This window comes from Chaetodon auriga, chromosome 7, assembly GCF_051107435.1.
Source record: "Chaetodon auriga isolate fChaAug3 chromosome 7, fChaAug3.hap1, whole genome shotgun sequence".
In the NCBI taxonomy this organism is placed as follows: domain Eukaryota; kingdom Metazoa; phylum Chordata; class Actinopteri; order Chaetodontiformes; family Chaetodontidae; genus Chaetodon; species Chaetodon auriga.
In genome coordinates this window covers 19,365,742-19,386,248 of record NC_135080.1, presented here as the reverse complement: position 1 = coordinate 19,386,248, position 20,507 = coordinate 19,365,742, and the positions used below count along the sequence as shown (strand labels likewise).

General features: G+C 43.3%; 1 protein-coding gene across 1 annotated transcript; it reads right to left on the bottom strand.

Annotated features, from left to right (window-relative positions):
• Positions 1 to 527: 527 nt before the first annotated feature.
• Positions 528 to 19,038, bottom strand: blmh (bleomycin hydrolase). Its single transcript, XM_076736118.1, has 12 exons — positions 18,900 to 19,038; positions 16,665 to 16,862; positions 15,387 to 15,496; positions 14,591 to 14,732; positions 14,334 to 14,422; positions 14,137 to 14,229; positions 7,199 to 7,354; positions 6,916 to 7,074; positions 6,762 to 6,829; positions 6,145 to 6,262; positions 5,794 to 5,860; positions 528 to 827 (listed from the first exon to the last, which is right to left on the bottom strand). Exons 1-12 carry the CDS (start codon positions 18,907 to 18,909, stop codon positions 679 to 681), a joined length of 1,359 nt encoding a protein of 452 aa, XP_076592233.1. The 5' UTR covers positions 18,910 to 19,038; the 3' UTR covers positions 528 to 678.
• Between the last annotated feature and the right edge of the window lie 1,469 nt (positions 19,039 to 20,507).

Below are 20,507 nucleotides of genomic sequence, written 5' to 3'. Positions count from 1 at the left end.
AAATGCACGCGTATTGTTAAAGTATGACCCTTTCCTGCTTTTAACATTCCTCGCTACCCAATCGGGGGGATACAGGCAGAACATATGAAAACAAATACATGTATGTATACGCGTGCACATGCACACCGATGCTGCTTTTCTGTCTTACATTGTGTGGTGGAGAGGAAGTTATGGGAAGATTGTCTGTTATTGGAAATTTTGTAAATGTTATTCTAAGAGCAGTAAATCACTGCTGTTTTGCTCACGTCCAAGAGGTTAGATGGGTGAAAGAGACGCAGGCACAAGTGAAAGAAACAGCACTGTTTACCACCTTTTACGATATTTGTCTGTGTGCAACGGACTGTTTGTCCAAAGCTCAGATTGCCCAACCTGTCTATGGTACAATAAACCCGCTTTACCTCTTTAATGCTCAGGCCGAGGTTTAGGGCCTTATATTGATTCTACCATCCCAGAAAACAAGAACACAAAAAGGTGTGGAGGCAGCACACTCGTTGGAAGAAATAAAGACAGACAAAAGACACAGGCAGTCCAGTAAAAAAAGAAAACAAAATCTTTATTACTTTGTCTAGGCTGTCTTGGAAGGAGGTGTGGGGGAAATGTTGGAGAGGTAAAAGCAGCAGAGGAATAGGGCGGAGTCAAATAGACCAGAGGTTGGGGCTAAAACCTGGATTTCTGTAGTTATGCCAGGGCTCCCATTGGGTCCCAGGCAGGAAGTACAACGGGCTCTTGTTGCATCACTTCCAGGACATCAGGGGGCAGGAACTTCTTGTCTACCACCACCTCGTACACGTACTCAGAGAACCAATCGTCCGTCATGATGAGGTAACCTATGAGACAAACAGGGAAGACGACCAATCAGTTGTTAAAGCCTGAATAGACTCAAAATCACCTGAAATGTGGAAAATTCAGAAAAAAATGAATCCATTTAAGGTCAAGTGTAACAAATCCTTGCTGTAGACAGACTTTGGATCATAATCTGGATCTACAATCTGATCTAAAGTGACATATTTACAGATCAGACATGTAGGAGACATAAATGAAATCCAGTCAAAATTAACAGAGACAGAAGTGGGAATTGACCACGCGATGACAGCGTAGTCTCTATATCAGGCATGTCCAAACTATTCCACAAAGGGCCGAGTGGCTGAAGGTTTTCTTTCCAACCAAGCAGCAGCACACCAGACTTGACTCAATTCATCAGCTGAGCTCAGTCTTCAGAGAGCTGATTGGTCAGACTTTGTGCTCTTGATTGGTTGGAGGAAAGACCTGCAGCCACACGGCCCTTTGTGGAATAGTTTGGACATGCCTGCTCTATATTAACCATAAATAACAGGTGAAGGTGACTGTGTGAGTTCACAGAAGTTTAAATCTCCCACATTTCAATCACAGATCCAGGAACATTTTGGTGCAGATGCGGTCCAATGGCTGACCGGTTGGACAAAAACTGGCAGCGAGGCTGACTGGCAGAACCTTATCCTGCTCTCTTAACATATCAGCAGTCATTAGCCCAACATGGAGACACCTGTTAGGCCTCTTCAGCAGTTACACAGGCCAGGTCTGCTCTCTGCCTTCTGGACTCCAAATGTCCAGGTTTGGGTTTGTTTGACATTTTCTGCTGACTTCAACACACGCACATGCATGCATGCAGACACACACACACACACACACACACACACACACACACACACACAAACTTTTGATCCTACACCACTATGTTCTACACCACATAGATTCACACCCTATCTTTACCATTTGTAAACAGTTCATTTATTTAAAATAAAACATTCCTTGGAACTTAAACTTGGCTTTTTTTCCTCTCTTTTTCACATACTTTGAGCCAGTTTGTTAAACTTTTTTGCATGCTTCAACATGTGTGTGGACATTATCAATATGATAATTAAACTTGTCAGTATAAATAAACAAGACCATGAATGTCTCTTTGTTACAAAGTTTATACAATGCAAAAAAGCACGGCGCTCCTCTAAATTTCAAGTCCTGTGTAGAAAGACGTTTCCAGATTCTAGATCTTTTTCTCCAGAAGTCAGAGCGGTCCAGCCTATAAATATGTCTAATGTGGCTAAAAGAGCAGGATTTGAGGACAAAGGTCAATCTGTCAGTTCACAGAAAGCCTTAATCACAACACACTCAAATCATGTCACTAATTGAACTGATTATCGTTCTTTCATTGAGAGGGGAGGAGCAGAGAGTGCTGCTGAAAACACTTCAACAGAATGGTCCAACACTCATTGCTTTGAGGTACGCCTTATCACTTAACTATTGTTTCAACAGGCAGAAGGGTGGAGGAAGAGAAGGACCCCCACCCTCCTGGTTCACACTCCCCCACCTAGCAGTACAGTAATGCATTCAACACTTCTGCTGTCACCTCTGCACGGCCACCCTGATAAAACAATGTCTGTCTCTCCCTCTGTGTGTGTGTGTGTGTGTGTTTGCGCAGTCATACAAGGTCAGTGTGGCCGAGTCTGGGGTGGTTATGAAAGCCTTCCTTGAACTTGACATGTTGGGATAACCTAACCTTCTGCTGGATGAAGATACAGCCCCCATGCCGAATTGATTAATTCTAATGAAAGATGTGAGCGTGTGCGTCTGCTACTTAAATAACAAAGAGTTACGAGAAACCAGAGCAGCTCAAAATCTGATACTGACACATATGGGAAGCTGGATGAAAACTGGCAGGCGGATCTTAGACTGAATTAAAGGTATTTTACGTCTTTTCTCTTTCTCCCCGCGTCTTCTCTGACCCTCCTCGTGCGTTCAGAGTTCAGAGTTTGCCGAGTTGACTTATCGAAGACGTCAGGGTAACCGCAAGAACAGGCCACAGTTCAAAACAATGTATTGGGGATGGCGTGTCTGTTGTGTATGAGTGTTCTTCCAAGTACGCAAATCTCAGATGGCACGTTGCCTGGTTCTCGCTGTGGTATCCGTGTGTGTTGATGTGAGCTTCCTGGAACCCGCGTGTTGGGTGGCATGGTGGTGTGTGTGTGTGTGTGTGTGTGTGTGTGTGTGTGTGTGTGTGTGTGTGTGTGTGTGTGTGAATTTTTGGTGTCATTATTTGCTTTTAGGGATAGGCTGACTGTCCTGTCTCAGAACAGATGGGTGGACTGTGAGCTAGAGGAGTGTGGAGCAGCCATCTTGCTTTCCAACGGCTAACAGAAACCATGATTTTCATATAAATTAGTCAAAATTTTCCATTTTTCCAATTTAAATAACTGCAGGCATAATAGCTGCCCAGTCAGGCCATATTCAGGCACAGTGGTGCTTTAAGCTAACATGCTCATCAGGACAATTTAACATGGTAATGAAAAGCACTGTAGGTACACTTTTCACCATGTTCACCATCTTAGTTTAGCTTGTTAGCATGCTAACTTTTGCCATGCAGCAATAATCACAAAGTACAGCTGAGGCTGATGGGAATGTCACTGGTGTTGGTGATATTTGGTTATAAACTAAAGAATTGGGACTTGGTACTTGACTCGACACTAACAGCACAGAGGAAAGCGTGTTATTGAAATATGTGGAAATGCATTTATTTTTGGATCTGGTATACAAGAATAGATGGGGAACAGCACACCCGCAGAGTTGCGGTAAGAGCATTTCATGGGAAATTAAATGGGACGTTACTGACGTTCCTGAGGTGACAGGACAGATATGCGACTGTGGTTTGGGTGCAAAATAATGGCAATGGATTAGAAGCATACTTAAAAGCTAATGATGCTTCTCTTCAAATGAATCTGTTATGTCCGTTTCCAAGGAAATCCTTCCATCCACATTTACATCATCTCATTGTATTTGTTCAACAACAGAATCACACTCGTAAAAAAAATAACACTTTCTCTCTCTTCGTGTCAAACAAAGCTCGGGACTCATGTTGAAGAGTTCATATGACAAACCTGAGAGCGTGTCGCCTGAAGCAGTGTCACAGTGTGAGCTGTGGAATGAGCCACAGTGGCTGTGCGACGGCACAACGATGGAGGAAACACAAAGCTAAACCTCTCATGAACGACTCCTTCAAGGTTTGGAGGAATATTAAAAGGCCTGAAGGGGAATATTAAGCCTTTACAAACACACTCAACTTGCTCCCTCTGCTCCACCGTTATTACCACTCTTCTTCCAATTTCTCCTCTGTCGCCTTTCCAAAATCATCTCTACATCTTCTTGCCTTTGTTTTCCTTTACTCCTAACTACCTGAGCTACGTCTCCTTTCTCCTGCATGCTCTCCCCTCCTTTCCTCCTTTCCTCGTGCCTGCTTTTCCCCTCAGCGTTTGTCAAACAAAGCTCCCGGATTCCCAAGAGAGCTCAACTTCTCGAACTTTTGTTCTCAAACACTTTATTAATTTGGCTGCAGACGGGCTGGGGGCCCTGGCCTTCCCTATCTGCTGCTGTTTATGGAATAAGATATGCGTGAAATACATTTGATTTGACTGAGGGGTTTTCACATGTTTTCCCAACAGTCCCTACGGTTTGTGGGTTCAAACAAATATTGTGAGTATGTGTGTCTCTCTCTGTGTGTATACGCTGCACTGTATGTGTGTTGCCAGACGATGCATGACTTGACCTGAAATACTCGGCTATAATTTGCAGTGGAATGTCAGGCGCAGAGATGGAGAAGAGAGGCAGAGAGTGTCTGAGGCAGATGAGAAGCAGAGATGAAAGGAGAGAGGGAATAACAACAGTAGACAGTAAAGTCTGGGGCAGCGGCGTGGAGTACCTGCTGTGCTGTGGGGCCTGTTGCATAAAGACAAACCGATCTTACTTACTTAATGACAACATTTTCCCCTGATGCATCAAAGGGAGTTTCTGGTGGGTAGCCCAAGACTGACTTAGTTTGTTAAATTCAGTTTGAACGTGTGGTTTAAAAAGAAAACAAACAACTCAGTAAGCTGACTACTAAAAAAAACAGGTTCAAAAGTTCCCTGTCAACATTACGGCTTTTCGCAAACCACAAGACTGAGGTCAGGGGTGGGGTACGGTCATCTTATCGATTCCCAGCTTCGATTCCAATATGGTGAAAAACAAAAAAAGAGGTCAAATGTTTAGCTGCTTATTATATTATGGTACATTTTGTGTAGTGCTTTCTGTACCTTGGCCGATTGGCAGTGTAAACTTCAGTTCCCGTCGTAAAGGGCTGTCTGACCACAAGGTAAAGCAGTGAAAACATTCTAAATATAGCCTACACTTAAAGTTAGATTGATTTCTTGAGGTGGGCCTTTGTTGGTGGCCAGAATATGTGTTGCCTCTGGCCCCAATCTACAGCAGTACATCGCTTTGCTTCCTACACTGCTGCTTCTCCAATCTGGGGCATGCTGACCGCCATCTACTGAGGTAATACACTGACTATTGTTAACCTCGTACAACCCCACTTCAAGGATTTCTGTAACTACGTTTATGTGGCTGGAACCGGAGGCACTGAGCTCAAAAAACATAGTAAGGCCCGCTGTGTCTGTGTATGTCTGCGAGTCTTTATGAAACAGGACACAGCCAATTACAAGTTCATAAAGCAGCAACATGGGAGAACGGCTCAGGCCTATCCTGTTCTTAACTCAATAGACACAAACAGGAAGATGATGGCTTATCATGAGACACCGTGGTGTGAGAAAGATGAGAGAGGGGGAGGCAGCAGGACATTTGTGCAAAAGCATGTACATGGTTTCAGGTGCAGATCCAGATGAGGGAAACTGTTTTAGATGTTTTCAATCAGCTTCTTCTCTGTGACTCAACAATAATCAGGCCGAAAAATCTAAAGAACTGAAAGTAGCATCAGTGTAATGATGTTACCTTTGTTCCCACGGTCATCGCCCCAGGAGTTTTCCACCCTCCACTTCTCATAGCCTTCTTTTCCGTCCTGAGAGAGAGAGAGAATGAGAGGAGCTTACGGTGAGATAAGGGTGAGAAGCCGACACTGGGGGACAGAAAGTGTCCGGACAGCTGGGGTTACTTACAAGGGGGGAAACTGACATCACTACGAAAAACTGCGGCCGATGAAAGCAGCCTAAACACAGCGAGGCAGTAAAGCCCTGGGAAACTGAATGTGTGTATTCCTGTCGGTCTGCTTGTATATGCGCTGCATGTCTGCATGTGTTAACTGAGCAGTCGCACACCTGTGCTGTAACGTTTGTGTGAGCCTACCTTGTCTGTGACAGCAGTGAGGATCATAGCATGGGTCATGAGAGAGTCTCCGTATATCAGCCGCTCTGCCTTAGAGAGGTTCTTCACCGAAACGCCGAACACAAGCTCGTGGTTGAACCTGGGAGAGGAAAGAAAAAAAAGTGATCATTTAAGGAGAAAAAGCATGTGTCCACATCATATGCAAGCTGCCTTAATCTATCATTTTCGTTGGGTGGAGGTGTGATGAACGTGAAACCTTCATGAGTATGGCATCCAGCATGGCTAACAGACAACTCCCCTTTTCAGTCCTTTCTTGAGGCTTCATTACGACTCAGCCTCATTTCAGTTATAATCTACCAGCACAACAAAAGCTCCGTCTGAAAGATGAGGCCTAATAGAGACGCAACCAGACATTCGGCACCATGCTGGTTTGGTTCAGTGGGCAAATTTAAGCCTGGCGCCAGCAACTCAGACGCAGTTGCTGCTGCACCTGAAGGGCAAGCAACTTTCCCTTTGTGGAGATACTGACACCTATTTGCAAAGACACCACGCCTCTCCTATCAGGTATATACATTTTGTAATACAAATCACATCCATTCACACCACAGCAGCTTCATTGGTGTTTGAATTATACTCACACATTCATGTCATTAATGCCCAGCTTGCCGTGGAAATGTTTCCCGACGTCACAACCGAACCACACGGCCTGAGAGAATAACAGTGGCCATGTTCAGATTTATGCAGACACTCTCAAATGTGCATACTTGTGTCTAGAGTTGAGCCCCATCCTACCTCTCCCTCCTTGATGGACTCGGCCGCAGCCTTTTTAAGCAGCTGGATGGGTTGGTTGTTGTACAGAGTGCTGCGGCCCCCGACCATGTTACCGAGGAACTCCACACTGTACAGCTTCCCATAAGGGTTCTGGGGTCGCGGGTCGTTCACGAGGCACACCTGATGAAAGAGAGTTAGAATACGAGCTCAGAAACTCCCCACAGGGAGTCAGACAGAGGTTCTGAACAGTGGTCACCAACAGGAAGTTACATGGCCTGTCTGATGTGTTTAATGGCTCACATACTTTGTCTTGAATGTTGTATAGGGGTTTGACGTGCTCCCTGTAGAACTCCTGAGGGGTGAGGGGTCCCATGCGATGGAAGTTCTTGTCCTTGTCCCTGTACTCCCAACAGATGGTTTCAGGGGGGCTGCCTAGACAAACGCTGGCCACCCGGAACACCTGCACAGCACACAGTTTAAACATCAACTTCTTCACCCAGTTGCCAGCCTAATCCGTATTACACTCATATTGAACATTCGCAGACAGGCAATCCTCGGATCAAAAGCTCAGAAAACAAAATTCAGACTGAACAAACAGTATCTTTTATTTTTACAAAGCTCAAAGTGACCTAATTGCATGTGTGCAGGGGTACCACACTGTGACTGCAGACTGGGGCACAATGCATACACCTAATGAAGAGAGAGGACTTCCTTTCCATTTGGGAGGTTGTCGGAGAAGTCTGTAAATCCAATTTCCCACTCATATGTTAAATGTGCATTCATCCAACCACTCCATATGTATTTTCTCCTCTGTAGCACTTCCCTCCCCTCCATCTTTTTCATATCCCTCACTTTCCCCATTTGTACCCCACACCCTTTCCCCCTCCCTCCATGTGTGTCTTCCTGTGGCGCTCAAGTTCAGACTGAGTTCCTGTGGGCTAAATCGGATTGTTTGGACTGGGCCGTCTGTAAATCTGGCCCTTCTAACCTCTGATATACTGTAGTTATCTCAGGAATTTTCCTCTTTTGCTTTTCACCTCTCCTGTCCCCGCCTCTCCTCTCCCGGGGCTCAGCGGATGCTATTCCTATTAAATATGAAGTTATGATATGACACATCACGCTCTCAATGTTTCAACTATGGGTGTCACAAAGGACACATTTCCAATACTTTAAGAGACTTTAACACACTATTTTTATTGAGTACTACGAATGATCCAGACAAATTAAACTTCGGTCTTGCTGAATATAGAGCTGGGGGGATTATTTTTGGCTCAGCCTGGAGAAATATAGCGGCCATGGCAGCAGTTTCCCATGCTTAGTCAACACATATTAAATGCCCCTACATAAAGATGACATTCTTGCTCTCTGGTAAGTGGACACTGAGCCCACTATTCTCGGTCCAAACATGCTTGTGCAGGGATCAACACACAAAAATGCTTAAACTCAGGCTTGGCTTAGGCAAACAAACAATCCCCTTCTTCATCTCAGAAACGCGTACGGTCACAAAAGAACAGACACACACAAAAATACACACATGCGCAGAGTCAACAAAGTCATCTGTTCAAGCCCTTGTCCTTCTCAAACCATTTTCCTCCTAATTCAACTACTTTGTTTAGACTGCCCTGTGGGCAGGACGACATGCCAAGGTGTCCATCCCCTTGTCTGGTCTGTGTTTGCTCAGATGCCCTCGGCACCTTGACAAAACATCTCCGTAACCCCTTGACCCCCGCCCTTTTCGTCCCTCTCTTTCAAGAAAAACTCTGCTCTCCCTGCGAACTTTAAGTCACTTCAAAGGCCATCTCATTTATATCTTAATATTCCAAACATCTGAACTGTTAACAGGTTTCAGGAGGCAGCTGTTAGAAGTGATTCTGATGGAGTTCGTTAACAGGCAGCTTTCTCTTCAACTCATCAGGTCGGAGCAGAAGGTCCACCTCGGGTCAACCTCAATTCTGTGACAAAGCGAGTTTGCGTGTCTTGCTATAAACAATAAGCTGACTGACTGCACGCTATCGGGGCTAACAACAGCTAATGTTTGATAGCATCTGTGCTCCAGTGTTGAGCGGCTGGCATCCCTCTGCATGTTTATTTGTTTTACGCTACCCAAACAAACAAATCACCTGGAGTTAGGAGTGAGAGTAACACAAACGGTAAGCAGAACCTTGAGCGGGACACTCCAGCTTTCAAGGTTATGGTCGCGCTGGCCCTCCTGCATGCAGCCTCCCGTCTTTTCCTCGACTATATGTGTGGTCCACAGACAGCACTGACATAGAAAAAATACTGCTTACTGTACTTTTATTGTATGCAGGATGTTTTAGCCACGGTGTAAAAACCATCTGCAGCCCTTTGCCTCAGCGCTTTGCTTGTGTGAACAAGAAGAAAAAACAAACAAACAAACAAACAAACAAAGCCACTAAAAATCTAGACCAACTTCCAACTAAATAAAGTTATTGTGGCATTTACATGTTTGATTTAGCAAGTTGCATTAAAAACAAATAAATTTAAAGGGGCAGGGATCGGTCTAGTTTCTGTAAGCTTGCACTTTATTTTGCTTTACAGCAGAAACCTAAAGTAGCAAATTGCTTTGCTTCTGTAATCTTTTGTGGTCGTGAATGTGTGTCCTCTCACTGACTGACCTGCTTGTTTCATTCATTAAGATCTAATACTGGAAATGAATGTCAAATAACGGCTTTTGCACATTTTAATATATCAATTGTTACAACTCTGATTCCAAAAAATTTGGGACTTGAGCTCATGTAGTAATATCTTTCATTCAGTAATGTGTTCACAAAGTGGTGAACCTCACTCCATTCTCGCTTGTGAATGGCTGAGCCTTTCCAGGATGCCCCTTTCATACCCAATCATGATACTATCACCTGTTACCAATGAACCTGTTTACCTGTGGAATGTTCCAAACAGGTGTTTTTGGAGCATTCCACAACTTTCCCAGTCTTTAGCTGCTCCTGTCCAAACTTGTTTGAAATGTGTTTGTGGCATAATTTACAAAAAATAATGTTGTTGCTGATGTAAAACATCAAATATATTGTCTTTGTACTGTTTTCAATTGAGTATATTTCAGAAAGGATGAGCCAATGATCACATTGTGTTCTATTTGTTTTATACAGTATCGTGATTTTTTTGGAATTGGGGTTGTTCATTCAATGTTGAAGAAAATTCTGTTTTACTGTGAAAAAGATGTCACTATATTACTTTGATTTTTTAGGAGAAATAATTTTAACACACCAATACCAGACAATGTTGAAATAGACATAGACGTAATCGGGGTCTGACGCTGGCTCTCAACCAGTTAATGTCAAATTGAGGCAAAACATGTGCCTCATTGCTACGCTGAGGTAAATTTATAACTATTGTCTAGAAGCTGGACTTGTGAGTGTAAGCAAATGATACCATGCAAACAGTTTGGATAAAAATGAGCGAGGTTTTGATTAAACCTCCATGTTGTGTAAACATGCAACACATGTGGCCATTGTTAAATTCTAACAATGGTGCAAAGAAATTCAAGAAATGTGAGCAGACATCTCTGAGCTGGCAGAACTACACTGATGCAGCTATAGGAAACCACCCACATTGAACAACAAATCAACTGAACCAATAGCCAGCTGCGCTGAGCCTCTGAGCTGCAGCAAGAAAGTCCCTCTGCAATTTGATGGCATAAATTAGGCTTAAGCATCACTCTCCATGCATTCAGAGCCAAGACCAGAGCCGCACACGCTGTTTCGGATTCCATGACGCACTGGAGCATGGTAAAGACTATGGTTGTGGTGTGAGGGATACCATCTGTGTGTTAAGAACTGTACGTGCATGTACAGTTACCAGTGAATGTCCCTTCACTTGTGTGTGTGTGTTGCCCACTTGTCTGTTAAGTAACAGCAGAGGAGCAGGGACATACACCAGACACAGCATGAAAGGGAAAGACTGGCTTTGAAACTTAAACTAATCCTCCGCCTCAGTAACACAGTGTATGGATACTGTCATCCTAACAGCCTCTTCACAGAGAAATTGTTATGGTGCATGAAACTAGTGCAGGTGCAGGTTAAAATGGGCTAAGCTGCCATTGCAGAGGTTTTTAGGTTTGGCTTTAACTAATGTGCCTGACCAGAGTTAACAAAAAGAATAGATTCTTGACACGCAAAGGGATCCATTTAAATCAAGCGCACCCCGGGTACAGTAAGTGGAAGCAGAGACTTTGACCCAGGTTGCCTGTCACAGGAGTGTGTGTGGGGCTGGCATGATGAAGAACAGGGCACACTCACAGCCACCACATAGGGAGGGTGGACAGCATCACCTCCACACACACCAAAGTAGGACTGACACGGCACTTTGATCCTGAGAAACACATGTGCACACACATATGCAAACGCACGTGAGGAAACACCAGCTTCCCACTTGCAAGAGTCCAGGAAAACCACCTGAGCTCGCTCACACACACACACACACACACACACACACACACACACACACACACACACACACACACACACACACACTGGGCATGCATGCCCTGAAACGCATTATTCTGCACAAATGGAAAGCAATGAAGTGGTTGTACACACAGTGGAAGACCTGTGCCACTGACAGGCCTGTGAAATTACCACTGCTAATCTGTCAATGTGCACAAACAGCCCCTAAATGTGCTCTTAAAAAAATGCTTTAATGCCACAATACCCATCCATACACAAAGACCCACAAACACACCGTCTGACACCACTGTGAACTGTCTGCTTTTTACTGTCTACTTATTCTATTTTTTTACTTGTTCTTTTTTTCTACCTCTCCTCTTTATTCTTGCTTTTGTAACAAGTAAATTCCCTCAGTGTGGGATCAAGAAAGTCTTATCTTATCTTAAGACAACTAAGATGTCATCCTTGGGATCAGGACCTCATGTGGGGTTTGACAAACTGTCAAAGATATTTTATTTACAATGACACTTATGCTTCAAGTATGAGAAGCTCTGACCATCATAATTTTTTTCAATGAAACTCATCAGTTTCAGATCATATAAACACAATATTCACTGTTTCACATGTATCAAAAAACATCATTTTGGCTGAAAAAGATAAAAAAAATGTTCTCCGTTTGTCGCAGTACTACAGTATATTGTATGTAGATGTGTGTGTGCTTATTTTGGTGTGACTGTGATCCCATATATATATTTTTTAGGGTCGGGTGGAATGATGGATTTTTGAGTGATGCTGGTCAAATGTGACAATATGCTTGAACAACTTGGCTCTCTTTACACCGGTCGTTCTTCTGACATGACCAAATCCTCCATCACCACCGGCCGTGACGGAGTGGTGTTTCGCAAAACAAACCACTTCCAGGTGGACAAACAAACACACAGACAACCCCGCGTCCCCCACCCTGTCGTGCAGTCCACGTTAGCAGTCTTTACTGTTGCACAACATACAGTACGTTCAAGTGTATGTGTGCACGCACGTGTGCATGTGGTGATGGCTGGGCATCCATGGAGGTGCTGTGAGATACAGGCAACTGTTTAAACAAGCAACCAGCCAGGAGCACAATGCAGCTAAACAGCTGACAACAAAGGCTGCTTAACCAGACCCCTGTTCTGTGTGCAATCATCTCAATGGGAGGCTGATTGACTGACTGGCCCCTCACTCACCCACGCATACACACACAGGAAGCATAAATAAAGTCTCATATGCATGCACATCTACACAGTGGAACTGCACAAGCTACAGAAACAACACACTGTAGGCACATGGCCGCATGTCAGTGCACACGTATGTGCGCATTGTTACTTTCTGAAAGAGACATGTTCACCTATTAGTTTTTGAGGTCAATGTGTCCACGCTATCCAGTGTCATGCTTTGTACTAAGACTGTTCCATAAACATGATCGCTATCTTCTACTCTGTGACATCTGAGGCAGTAAGCAGGTGATTTTTGTTGCTTATATACACTCTGTAGTCCAGAAAATGTGTTACACACACACAAATTTACATGCTCTCATGTACTGTATACATGCAAATATGTGTATTAAACATGCAAACGTTGCATCTGGTCTTATAGGCTTAAAGCATACCACACTGTTGGCAGTGCATTGACAGTGTGCACCGCACAGTGTATCATTAAAATAAATTTGTAAATCAGGGCAGATGATATGCTTGATGCCTGTGTGAAAAGATTTCAATGACAATATGCAAAAAGTGAAAACCATATGCAAAAAGTTTTATTACGCACTAAGGCAAGTATTTTTCACACTCTGTTATGGGAAAAACTGACTTTCATTGTTTAGACCTTGGAAGTAAGTAAGTGAAAGAGATGTACAAGCCTAATTTCTCCCTGCACTGCATGCACCAGATCAAATGCAAGTTATCTCTATGCACGAGTGCCACCTGAGCTATTAATGTACTTGTATGTTCAGTAACCTAAGCCTGAAACCTATTGGCACAGGTATTATGAAAAGGTTTATCGAATTGATTTTTAAAGTTTCTTAACGAGAAAGAAAACTGCTTTAAATGTTTGGACGGCATTAAGTTGACATGTACCTATCAGATCAAACCTAAGGTCTAGATTAACTCTAACTCAAACACTGATTACATTTTGCTTTTAGGCATCACTTCAAATGGCTGGATGTTGCCACTCTCACTTAAGTATTATTTGACAGCTCCCTCTTCTGGTAAAAGTAGAACAATGTTCGAAAGTTAACCAGCGTGTGTCTTTTTTCAATACAGTCACAGCGGGCACCTTATTGAGCCTACCTGTACAATCCATTTCAGTACAATACAACAGCTCTGCCATAAGTGCTACCTTTAAAAAGTTTATATTAACTTTGTGCTGACATTGTTGAAAATGTATAAAGGTTAGAATTAAAATCTCTGTATATGAGTCTGCATGTACCAGTGTGTTGCTCTTTTTATATTCTTTTTAGAGAACTGATCCTATACAACCATATCTCATTACTGTGTGGAGACCATCATCTACTGGGACACACGGTGAATCTGGGCTGCTGTTATCTCCTCGCCCTTTTCTACCACAGAGTCGATAGTCTAAAGTCCAGCAAAGTCTGCCCTGACAACCTCTGAACCTTGGGAAAGTACGACGCAAGCAGGGACTTTTTTTTTTGGAACTATTACAGAGGCACAGAGGCTCAGGCTATGATTGTGAGTTCCTCAAAAGGTTCCCTGGGAAAATCCCTGCTGTGTAAATGCCCTATATGATATACTGAAAACAGCTGTATCCGCTCTTTCTGTCTCACCTCCTCTATCATGGTGTCCACAGCATCAGATAGCTCAGCTTTGGTGGCGTCACTGGCCACCATGTTCCTCAGTCTTAGGCAGTATTCTCTCAGCTGTAACACACAGTGACACACAAACAACAGTCAGCACTGCCTCACTGTCACTCACTGGTATGAGAGCTCGATGAGTTTGAACAGAGGGAAACGTGTAAATGCACCTTATGATTAAGGATGTCATTCATTCTGCGTGAGGCCTCTGAGCTGTGTGACTCGGGGAAGCATTTCTTTGGGATGACGCCGTACTTTTCTGAGGACAGGACAAAAGAAAACACATAGTAAAACAATATTCTTAATCCAGTCAGGGAAGTGGAGTAAGTACGTATTTAGAATAACCAAATTACTTCATAACTGCACAAATTACAAGGGTGAGTCAGACGTCTTGTTAATGGGATTATGTGTCATGAGGAAAACTGACCAATGAGGTTGACGAGCATGTCCCACTGTCCTCCGTCATTGGTTGGATTGGACAGCAGGAACTGGACCAGGCGTCCGTCCACTGGCTCCTTCCTCTGTGCTGTCTCCACACAGGCCTGGAGGAAGTAGTAGCAACGCTCGACCTGCGGAAAAAAGAACAAACACAACAGAGAGACATGGTGAGAAAACAGAAAAACTGCGAGAGAAATAAACTGCAGCTACAAAGAACATTATGAACATGAACGCTTAAACTTCCAGCTTTAGAGGCCTGAATTGTTTGCAACTTCCTCATGAAGAGATTGTGACTCGAGACTTGCTTTGGCAGACTTAAGATTTGACTCTACAAGTCTGATGTAATGTGATAACCTACTGGCTGATATTCTTAGAGCTCGACATTTACTGTTTCCTTCTTTAGAACTAATGTTACAGTCAGTCCCGATGGCCTGCACACGTTACAAAGAATTCATGCCGACTGTCTAAACATGTGAGAGAAAAGACATGAGGCCAGAGAGAGAAAGAGACAGAGAAAGATAAAAAACATGTAGCGAGGTGTCACTGTGACGTCGGCCCTGGAAGAGCACTGACCACAACACACAAAAGAGGGTTTTAGGTGGACAATGACTGCATAGTAGTAGAGTGCTGCATACTAACACTCACTAACATGGTGTCCTGACTGCAAAATAACAAAAAACATCCATTTACCAGGATGTTACACTGACAACTTCAAACTTAAAGTGCAAAAGCATAAAATTAGAACATGTGAAGAAGCACCAGACAACATGTGTGTCATGTCTTACCTTGTCCCAGAAGAATAGATAGGACTGACTAAACTCAAACTCCTCTATGTTAAACTTCTTCATGAAGGGAAGTCGCATGACGTTGAGGCACGAGAAGATCCAACATCTCCCTGGTGATAAAAAGAAGGATTTTGAGAAATATGCAGGTTAGTAAGGACTTAACATGTTTTTACAGGCGATACTTTTTTTCCAAAGCTTACTGCAAGTTTTTGACTGATGTAGGAGTTGGTGGACCAATCTGAAGCATGTCTGTCTCATGGTCACTTTAAACACTGTAAATGCATTTATCAGTTACAAAACCTCTAGTCTGCTCTGGAACAAGGTTGGCGAGTGCTGAGGCATTTAATCTATTTTTGAGACAAGACTAACTTTTGTAGCCTACACTATATCCACCAACACATAATGAGCGGTTGCAGATGCACCACTCATCGTGGTTGTGAGGCTCTGGACTCCACGTAGCAAAACAAAATTTCAGAAAAAAAAACGCACATTTAAAACATGTTGTGTATTGGCAGTGCCACTACAGTCAACAATGCAGACGGAATTAAAAAAAAAGGAAAGAAAGGTTACTTTAGTGAGTAATTGATCACTCGCCTGGCAACTGATTTGAGTAATCCAATTTACTAATTCCATGCAAATACCAGGCAAATTTCAACTGTCATTCAAACAGGGAGTTTGTAGGTGTATATGGTATATGATTAAAGAAGCCAAACGTCAGAAGAAAATGTTGCATATGAGACCCAAACTGTGTCCGAAAGTGCGTCTGAGTTTGCAGGAGTATATATGAACACACAGCTGCAGGCTTATATGATATTTGCTGATGCTGTCGGATGTCCACTATCGTAATCTGTCTGGAAATAACTTTTGCAACAGACAACAGAACAACTGTTGTGTCAAAAATGAGACAATGCATGTGATTGGATAACTACGCAATAAATAAAAAAAATATATATATAAAGCATACATTTTGGAGAAAGTTTTGCAGTTTGTGCTCCATTCATTAAACCACAGATTGTTCAGGCACAGGTGTGTGAAAATGTCTAAATGTCCATTCTGAGCTACTGACTACAGAAATACCTTCTCTTTCCAATGTGCACTACATAACATTTGTTTGCGCTCTCATAATGTTTCCGCAAGAACTAACATGCAAATTCACAATACGCAGTATCTCAGGCATCTGTGTGTGTTGACGCAAGGGCTCAGACATTGCTCATATCCGCATACTCATGTATTTCTTCTTCCTGTGGAAAATGCTTGTTGGACTACATTATCTCCTACCTGAGTTTTTCTGGTTGGTGATGGGCTTGCCCTCTGTGGGGATAGAGTGCTGGAAGATGTGCACAGTATCCTGGACAGTCTGCCGGTGCAGACAAACCTCCAACGGGTCAATGCAGGTAGACACATTCTGGGCCAACAGGTAGCGTGGCTCAGCCCGCAGCCGCTTGAGGAAGGTGGCTACCTTCTCCTGACTCAGACCTGGGGGGGAGCAGAAAGGGGGAGGTGGAGAAGGAAGGACAAAAGGAGGAATTAAAAAGTAAAAGGTAAAATAATGACGGTGGAGAGACAAACACAAAATAAAGTTAATTTGTAATAGGAAGCCTTTCACAGCTAGACAGTCAGACATCTGAGTGCAACTAATAGGAGGAATTTCCTACTGTCCCAATTCCCCTGATTCATCTGTGCACTTTAAGCATACACACTTCCCACTTAAGATCTGATTTATGAGCACTCACATACTCAGATGTCACAATCATGCCTGGAAAATACCAGATCAATATTCATAAATGTACAGCACATCCTATGCATCAGACACTATAACTGTCTGATGCGTTCCTTTTTCCATCATCCATACAGATATTATAGTGGAGAAAAGTCTATTAAGGATACCGAGTACAGTTATGATTCGAGCTCTCATAAAGTGACTGAAGGACAGACTTGGGAAAGCGTGAGACAAACAAGGAAGAAGTCAAGAATGCTTTGTAGCAGTGCTGTAAGTGGCCCTCGGGACCTGGTGGCTGACCAGAGATCTCTGGTATCACTCATCTGGCTCCATCTGTGAGAGGAACACACTGGAAAGCTTGTCTAGTCCCACTGGACAGGAGAAGGAGGGGCACACACACACACTTTGACAGAATCAAACTGGCACTGATGTGTGGTCTGTAATTCCGTCAAATAATGGTGCAGAGCAATTAAACATGGAGAGGGACATTGCCTAGTCATGCATGCTGCCTGGAGTTCGACCCCTCTCTCTCAGCTGCATTCTGTTATTTTCCATCGACACAAAGCTGAGATGCACAGACGACCACAGATTGGGACGGTGTCAAACTTCATGAACCGTCACGCCTGTATTATCAGGAAAAATAACAGAAGCAGATTAAGGCAGGGAATATTTCAAGAACAGGCCTGTGTGGGGTCAAGGAAACACTGTTTTCCTTGTGGCACAATTGCTGAATTATTTGGACAAGTAAGAGATGGATCTTCAATCTGTAACAGGATCAGTTTACAGAAACAATATAAATAGCGAGTGCTGAACAGATACTGGGCTGGCTGAACCTTAATGAAAGGGTCAGTTAGTTAGTTGATCGGGCAGTTATTCATCAAGTAGGGGCATGGATGGTGAGGACTGACATCACAGTGATTGTCTATGGACAGGGGCCAAGCACAGGCAGCCAGGGTGACTTGCACACACCAGAGGTTATACAACTGGCTTTATATTAGCTAAGCACTTTGCTGTGCCCATCACTGCTCCCTGTGCAAAGGGGTGAACTTACATAGAGCTGGCATGAAGCCTGACATCCACAGCAGCTGACCATAAAACAGCCAAAGGTCAGACTTTTGTGACACTACGAGGATCTTTATTTTAATTCATATTGGAACAAGACATGAAAGGAACAATTGGCCCACACACGTCAGGAACAATCATGAGCCACAATCTTAACCTGCTATTAAAATGTTGTGAAACCTGAGTGACATTGAAACAATCCCAAGTTGCTCAACTGACCTGGCTGGCTGAAGGCTAACTCGGAGAGCATTGGCCATTGTTAAAAGCTGCTAAGAGTGGAGTAACTGCAGTGAACCTGCTTCCTCTTCGAGACAAAAAGGTGCTTAACAACGAAAACTCCACTTACATGAATTGTGACCACTTTAGAGAGTTTGACAGCTTCTGGCATTTCCCAACTGCATTCTTCAGCAGCTAGCTACACAAGCTAACAAGTCCGGCTCCAGAGGCTGACACCAGCTTTTAACACACGACTTGGGGTCAGTTACCTGTTTCTGTGTACAGCTTGGATTTTTTGGTACGTTGCTGACAGTCTATCGGCCCAAACTATCCACCTAAGCTCAGTAAACCACGGCAGAGTCATGCTAGCAGGCTGACATGCTAACGCAATGAATGCTAATTTAGCCTGTTAGCTCCATCAGCTGTCATCGTCTACCTGTCAAACAGTCAGCGCTCAGCCTGCCGGCGACACAGACCACCATGGCTGAAGCAGGAGAAAGTAGCGCTCGACCTACCAGTTTCCATGTTTCCGTGAGCTTGAGGAGCGTTGTCCGTTTTCCTGAAAAGTCACCGGCTCTTTGTTTATCTCATTCACCGAAAGTCAGTCAGTGTGATCACAGGGTGCGCTCGTTTGTGCTCTCGCCGTCGGTCTATGACGTGGCGGCTGGGCGGAGTTAGCGATCGATGTTGACCAGGACTCCCCACCCTCACGTCATAACACAGCCCGGTAGGGTCCCAGCAGGTGGTATAACCCCTGAGGGACAAGGAGCTGCTGCTAGAGCCAAATTAATATAATATAATATAATATAATATAATATAATATAATATAGAGTGTCTAATGTACTATAAAGAAATACATATTAAAAAGAAGCAGAGAGGAGAGAAAATATTCTAATGTAATTTCTTTTTTATTTTCACATTTCCTGAAAGATTGCAAATGTGACATTTTTGCTCTTACAAAGAGCACAGGGGCACTTTTAATTAGTTAATCTTGCTTTGGAACTGATTTTTCACTTACATTAAAGGTTTGTTGTTTGGTTTATTGAAATAAGCTTTTGCATGGTGATCCATGTGGGCTCCACACTGCTGAAACAGTTGAGAAACAATCATCCCAAAAATCCTGAAAACATTCAGTTTGGTGACCATTTTCAGACCCTCTCAGTCTCTCACCAAAGCCAAAGGTCGTCAGGAATAATGACCCCCGCTGTGAACTAATAACAAACTATCATTGACGTATTGTTGCCTAACATTAAAAAGTTGACTTTGACCTATTGTCCAGTCAAACAACATATGACCAATAAAACTCAAACTGTTCTACATCCTCTGTTATTCCTGCAAATCATGTGAGTGGGGGCGCACCCAGCACCATTAAACGAGCGCGCCGACTGTCAAGCAAACTGAGTAATTGCGTATGGAACGTCCGGTTATTGTTCACAAACTAAACCATTTGTAAGTAGCCTAATCCAAGGTTCCAGGTCTATCGGAGGCATGTGAGGAAGACATCTCTTAATGTCCGTATGATTACGGCGATAAAAACTGATTTTATTTGTCTTTGTCTTCGAAAGTGAAAGCAGCTTTAATTTTGAAGGCTGACTTCCGCTGAAAATCTGTTAGTTGTTTGAGGCTGGGACTGTAGGCTGCAAGGTGTAGAAGTCCCAACATTTAGTTTGGAAGTTTGGAATCACCTGGTGTATTGTTGTTTTTTCTTCTTCCTGTCAACAATGGCTATTTTAACATGGAGAAAATATTATGATTCAGACACTAATCATATAATTTTATTCACATTTGAAATAGTTATGTCCCCAAAAGAAGTATTAAGGGATTCAAATTTTCATTTAGTTAATGTCCCCACGGAGTTGTAACTGTTTTTCCCCCCACATGATCTTCAATTTTGAATTTGTTTTCCAGTCCAGAAAATCACAAGTAACCTCAAATCATTACTGAACCACAGCAGTGTCTGCAATTGGGCTCTAAATATTTTGGAAACCCATTTTTCTGCGGGACCTCTGCAGTCTACCAAGTGGTTACACTGAATAGGTTTAAAGGTGCAATCTGTAAGAAGTGGCCTCATGTCAAAGGTCACTCCAAATAAATAGGGGGCAGGATATCATCAGAGCATCTAC